Below are 7,318 nucleotides of genomic sequence, written 5' to 3' on the forward strand. Positions count from 1 at the left end.
ATAATTTTTAAAATACTAAAGATATTTTTAGGTATTAAAGTAGTGTATCAGTAAAAAATAAACCTTTTCTCTTGAGCTCAAAACAGTATTGATGCACTTCTAAAAATTCAATAAAAAAAACTTAAAGAAAGAGAGTGATTTACATTTCCAGTTGCAGTGAGCGTTGCCACTGGAAGCAGTAACATTGAGCATATGGCAGCGAGCTCCTATCTCTTAACAGAAGGAAGTGGATTTATTCCTGCGTCGCTGCTATGCTCCTATATTGCTCCCTTCCAGTTGCACCTTTTTCTGCCACTGGTATATAGGCAGCTTCTGTAATAGTTACGAACTCCTCCACTTGGCAGCGCTAGAATCAGTTGATAGAGTGAGTGAGATATAGATGCTTGGAAGAAAGAAGTTATCCACAAAACAGAAACTCGCAAAGAAAAATACGCGTCTGGTGGTAGCAGGGGCGGATCCAGGCTGAATGTTTAGGGGGGCGGTCGTTCGAAGTCAATAGGTTTTATTTTACATTTATAATACAAAGGTGAAAATTCTTGTTATAGGTTTTATTTTTAAAATAAAAAAATCCTATTCTGGAAGGGGGGGAGACGATCGTGTCTTGAAGCAGAAAATGTCTTACCACTGGTCCAATTCCTAGCTCTGTCTTTTGTGTACATGATCCCGTGTTCGATTTTCGGCGGAGAGCATAAAAATTTAATCTCAAATCTTTCACTTTCAATACTCATTTATCTTCTTTAGCCTACATTGCTGGAATGTTAAACTAATATATAGTTTTTCATTTTCGAAGGAAAAATCTTAGATTTCATGCTTCTTTATAGTAGAGCAGCAGATAAAAATACGTGGTTACTGAAAATGGACTCTGTCCCTTATATTCATACAAAGAAATGCTAAGAAAATGCATATTGTCGGAGGAGAGAGGTGTTTCTGGAAAATATTTGCGGTAGCGATGCTTTCTATTCAGAAAAACTTGGCGAGCAGCATTTTAGATTTCAACAATGTCATAGAAAAATTTGAAGCTCAAAAAGAACGAAGAAAGATCTTCCATTTTAAAATAATGCATAAATTTTAAAATAATAGTTTACTTAATTAAATACTTTTGTTCAACTGCGTGCATGAATATATGCAATTTTCTTCCTTTCGGGTTAACGATATCATTCATGATTTACAGCACATGCTATATATTCGATTTATCTCTTGTTCAATGACATGAGTGAAGAAGCTTTGTATATAAATAGTGTATAAACGTACATTGATAGTGGTTGTTTAAAAAAAAAGGAAATAGCTTATAGTAAACCAATATTAGAGAATGCACTTCAATCAATAAATATACAAATATCGCTTAAAAACACTTTCCTCTTCATACTTCCTTTTTTTTTTTTTTTTGGGTAAGACTCAAGAATGCTGGGAGAAGGGAACACTTGCGCGTACCTACACACCTTTGATATTGCAACATTGGAACCGGCGCTTCTACAGACCACGAGCCGCTACTGCAATTACCCGATCATATTTCGTATTAATATTGTCTTTCATAACAACCAGTAGAGCTAGGTAACGTCACTATCCTGATCTACTAGCGTATCATGGTAGGCACTGAAACACTCATAGCAGTTAAGCTATTTTTCGAACTTACCCTTACTTTCAATCTCTTTTAGTATCTGCACTTCAATTTCCAGTAACATTTTTCTTATCTCTATAGTACTTTAGTTACCTGTACTGCAGTGGCGTACGCGAAAGAGGAGGAGTTCGGATTTTAACCTTATCGGCACTTTAATTTTTGATGCTAACTTTCCGAAGTTATAATTGCTTCCGTTTTAAACGATACATCAGTTTTGAAAATAGAAGCAGTTAAAATTTCACAAATGTTAGCATTGTCAGCTTTGAAAATGAACACAGCTAACGCTTCGGAAACGTTAACATAATCAGCTTTGTAAATGGAAGAAGTTAAAGGATCGGAAACATTTGTATTGTCAGTTTTCGAAATGGAAACACTTAAAGCTTCGGAAACGTTACATTGTCAGCTTTGAAAATAATAGTAATTAGAGCTTCACAAACGTTAACTTTTCAAGTTCAAACAGTTAAAATTTCAGAAACACTAGATTCAGTTAACATCAAAAACTAAAAGATGGAGACAAACCAAGAAGTGACTCATCAGTTACTCTTTTTGTACGTGGTTCGTCTGTCTTGACTTTTATGTCATAATACTGGATACTGTACCTAAACCACTCCGTGTATTTTCTGTTATAGTTATAAGAGCCCGAATAAGAGATGTTCCAGTAATTTGTAGCCCCTATTATTACATCTAGGGTTGCATTTGATTTATTTTGCGCTTCTTAGTTATCAAGTCTCTATTTACAATTTTTCCTCGAGCACAAAACATTGCAGTACAGTAAAAATATAATGCTTATATTATACATAAGTAAACATATTTATTTTCTCAGTTTATTTAATCCATCTCAATCTACTGAGAAATTCGAGACAGATACCACCATTCAATCCTCACAGTCCGCTTTTGATAGTCTTTTGCAGTATAACTGGCAGATGACCGTAAGTATCGCTTCCCCTTTTCATTGGTATAAAACATTGATAATCTGTTTTCCTGTTCAATGTCTATATACTTCCAGTATAAAAATGAAAATGAAATCTTTTAGTTTTACGTTCCACGATTATGCCCTGTAAAGTAAAGGAGATGGATGATGGTAAAGTAAATGGAAGTGAAATGAGAATGTGAGAGAATTCCGAGGAAATCCACGAACACGATGTTGTCCATCACAAACTCACGTGACCTTTCATCTGGGATTGAACCAGAGATCCTAGCACCAGAGATGACGGCTCAATCCTGAGACATTATACCCCCACATATACTCGTATGAATATACAGATATATATATAAACTCACGAATATAGATATATATATATAGACCCGTGTCCCCAATAATGAGAAGTCTAGGTGTATAAATGAAAATATATATTTAAAAAATCAATTACCATTGAATGCAAGTATTTTTAGAGAAAGGACGGGAGTATAATTAACAGATAAACGTTATTTCAATGAATAATGAAAGAAATATTACCTTTCTTTACTTTTAAGTGTAATAGTAGAAATTCACAATCAGCACACCAGGCTGATTTATTTTCTATACGTACTTTTTCATAAATAAATGATGTTATGCACCCTTCTTAACGTATATTATGGTACTCCCTAGCGACAAACATGTTCTAAAATTGCATTCCCATATTCAGATGACTTCATATCTCCTAGCGGTGGCATATTCCTTCATGTGTTCAGAAGCGAAGAATACGCTGTAATTAGGTGAGCCGCAAAGTGGTTGCTGAAACTTCAGCAATGCGTTTCTGAGGAGCTTTTGAAGTTGATGGGCTCTCGGGGAATGGGGACACCAGACTTTTCTGAATGTAACACAATTTCATAGCAAATGAACTTTCCACTCTGAGAGCTCATAAAATATAGCACAGGTTTCCATCTCTCAAAGAAAGAAATATTAGTTGCTAAGAGCCAGCAACGGACTTTGCTTTTTCGATCTCTACTTCCGTTCAGAAGGGAATTTTCATGTTTAAAGAGCTGGAAGGAAAACCAATGAGCCATTGGGAAGTCACAACGTTTGTATGGAAGAAATGCCACTAAGGCATTAAAAATACTACATTATTCTACTTCTTCTTTTTATAATATTGTTCAGTTTATTGAAGTTTAGCGTCCCTTTAAAGCACCGAGGCTATGTCAGAAATTGATCTAAAATCACCCACCGGAAATCGAACCTGGAACTACGTACACCAAATTTTCTGGACAATAGAGTAGCTGAATGCCTTTTTTTAAAAAATAATACTTATTACTAATATTAAAAATTGATTTAGCCTTACGTTTTTAGGCAACAACGAGGTTCTGAAACATGGAAGCCAGCATTTACAGACCATCATGCACTAGCAGATTCAGAAGAGTGGAGGATCGTCTTATGTACGATGAACATAGAATCGAGATATAGATTTTTTACACCAAAACCCAGCACCAAAACAGAATAGTAATATTCAGATCAGCACTCACGCTCGCACCAGGTTATGATTACGTATTTTGCCGTTCCCGTCTAACCATTCGTGCCATCTTGTGGCACTTTCGGAACGTACTTTCTGGATGTGCCTCGTAGAACGGCTTCTCCACCATACTCTTTCCCTCTGAATGCTAGATTAGAGAACCATGCTACATGCAGTAGCGTAGCGTGGTATTCCGAAATGGGGATGCCAAAGTTAGTCACTTGTACGATACAATACTACTGCAAAAACAATACATAGCTATTCGGAGGGGATATATAAGGTTATAAATTATCAACCCTTAACACTAAATAAAATGGGATTTTAAAGTCATTTTCTGGTTCCTCTAATAAGGATTGTTGTTTTTCAGACACATTTTCTCCTCCTCCCCGATTGTTTCTGTGGCTGTGATCTTGCATATAAAACATGTTCAGATATTTTCCACTTAAAATTAATTTTCCTTCAAGTCATAAAACACAAGAGTTCAAAAGTACAATGAATGAATCAATATCCAATTGCATATGAAATGGGATAACTTTGAGAAAAACTGTTGTAAACCGCTAGAGACGGTGGCCAGAGACCGAATCAAGTACCTCTCACATGAGTGGTAAACGCTCTGCCACTGAGCCACCACGTTCTCCAAAATACACTAAGAAAAAAATTACAAGATCTAAACAAGTCTTAGAAACGTAACTACAGACTGTGAAAATATAATGTATGGTACGATCCTTAATACATTCTAGTAACGTGTTTGGAAAACAACTATGAAATCGTAAATTTCCCCAAAGGAACTTACCTTATATTTTTTTGTACATCAAATCCATTCTTCTGTTCTTCTTTTCCGCGAAGACATCTATAACTCTTTCTAAAAGCTGCTGATCAGATGACAACTCACTTAGTAATTTCTTTTCAATAGCCAACGAACTAAGATTTGAGAGTCTATTATTGGTCATAGTATTCCTCAGGTATGATTTTATTCTTTTCAACGTACTCATGCTTCTTTCTGCACTTGCTGTAGTTACAGGAAAAGTTAACACTAAACGTAGAAGTCTTGTTACCTCACGGTAAATTGAGTCCAGACCATTCCCTACTAAAAATTTCAAAAGATTATGGGGATCTAAGTGCTTGTTTTCGTCTGCATAAATATTGTGGAGTTCATTTTCAAGTTGTTCTTTGTTAAAAAATGGGTAGATCTTTATTAACTGGTCTACTTTATCTCCGGGAAATTTCTTGCTGTAGTCTGTAAATTGTTTCTGATGAACTAATTCCACTAACTGAAGTTGAGGAAAATCTTCGAATCTAAGCTTCATCTGGACAATCTGCGAATCTAAGATCTCGTATGTTAGCGCCCGTAAGTGGTTTCTTTGTGTGTTGCTATAGGTTAGGCTTGTGTTCAGCTGGGAACTTTTTTCAATGCAGTTATCAATAAAAGTACTTTCTCTTAAGTTCTCCAACATTCTGATTACAACATTTATTTCATGTTGACATGTTGTAATGCTTGCGGTTGAGGATTGCAAGAGTCTGAAGAGAGGGTCAATACGAACAAAACATGCCTCAAAAACATGCAGTAAGTACACAAATGTTGGGTCATCCATGTGTCTCCTGATGCCTAATGCACAGTTCACAGTTTCACTATCCCACTCCGAATCTTCATCCTCAATAATTTTATCAAAAACTTCATACAGTTCGTTGAAATACCGTGTAATAGTTGATACCGCTCTGGAATGAAAATTCCATCGCGTGTTACTGGCTTGTGGCAACTTAAATCCTTTTTCAGTGAGCAACGCTGTTCGTTTTGAAGACTTAGAAAAAAAACTATGAAATGCTGTTAGAGAGGACACGAATAGACGGACTTGTTTTATTGACTTAGCACCGTGCAGAAGCACCAAATTTAACCTGTGAGCGTAACAATGAATAAAAAGAGCATATGGACAAAATTGTCTTACTAGTTTTTGCACGCCACCTTCTCGACCTGCCATTACAGATGCACCATCGTAAGTCTGGCACATCACTTTTTTTTCTACGCTCCACTCTTGCAGTACTTTATGTATTACTTCGGACAAACCAACAGCAGTTTTATTCCTTGACACGTCGAAAAAACCTATAAACCTCTCTTCTACTGTATCTTTTACGCAGTAACGAAATATTATGCTCAGTTGGCTTTTGCATGAAACGTCTAAAGTTTCATCTGCTTGAACCGATATAAAACAACAATCTTGAATTTCATGTTTTATATTTTCTTTCAGCACAGTAGTTATTACTTCGATCAAATCATTTTGAACATCCGGAGACGTTCCTTTAAATACAGAGGAAGATTGTAAGTGTTCTCGCATGGAAGACTCGCTTTGAGCCAAGAGATCTAAGAGTTCTAAATAATTGCCCCTATTGCTAGAACCTTCGAATTCCCTGTGACCACGGAAAGCTAGTTCCTGTTTACTTAAGAAGAATATTGCTTGAATAAGCCTCTTTAAAATGTTCCTATTTGTACTAACTAGTTCATTATGCTTTATTGCTTGGAGACGGGCTGCTTCTGAAATCACATGTTCAATGCGTGTTCTCCCTAACAAGTGAAAAGATTCACTATGCAGCAAATGTTGTTTCGATGACTCGTGTTTTATAGCTTTCTTTATGAAATTACTCAAATCAGAAACACCGTTCGAACACCACTCAGACTCCTTAGCTCCAAACATAATGCAGACGTAACAGAACATTTTATTTCTTACAGAGCACCCAGAAAGCCAAGAAAACCTATCATACCACGAAGACTGAAATGTGCGTGAATGATTGCTTGCTGTCGTTTTTATGGACAGCTTTGGGGTAGGTCGTCTCCCTTTCAGAGAGCAGCGCTGCTCGTAGGTCAACCGAGATATGGGAATTGTTAACAAAAAGTCAATTAAATTTGCGTCTGGTACTGTTATCGCAGTCATCATTTGATAAAAGTTTGTAATTTACTATACCTTGCTGCTGCCTAACACTTTCCACAACTTTGTCTATTACTTATAATTTTCTTCACACTACACTAAAACAATAAAACAACTATTCACTTCACAAATAGAAGTCACAACGCAAAAGAAACTGTATACCGCCAATTTTTTCTTGACCACTGACCACCCACGATCAGTGTTGCTAACCAAAAGCATAAACCTAGTACACAATGCGACGGCGTAGCCAGGGAGAGTGAACCGAACCAAGCCCCCTTTATGGCAGTGATAGAATAAATTATTTCCCTTGCATGCTCTAGATTCCATTTATGATCCCGCTATTCCGACGTTTATCA

The 7,318-nt window shown here is 36.3% G+C and overlaps 1 protein-coding gene across 1 annotated transcript; it reads right to left on the reverse strand.

The window, feature by feature from the left end:
• Positions 1–4,838: 4,838 nt before the first annotated feature.
• On the reverse strand, positions 4,839–6,731 carry LOC145665155 (zinc finger MYM-type protein 1-like). Its single transcript, XM_081732436.1, has one exon. It carries the CDS (start codon positions 6,729–6,731, stop codon positions 4,839–4,841), a length of 1,893 nt encoding a protein of 630 aa, XP_081588562.1.
• Positions 6,732–7,318: the final 587 nt, after the last annotated feature.

This window comes from Thermobia domestica, chromosome 11 (assembly GCF_964235325.1).
Source record: "Thermobia domestica chromosome 11, izTheDome1.hap1.1, whole genome shotgun sequence".
NCBI lineage: Eukaryota > Metazoa > Arthropoda > Insecta > Zygentoma > Lepismatidae > Thermobia > Thermobia domestica.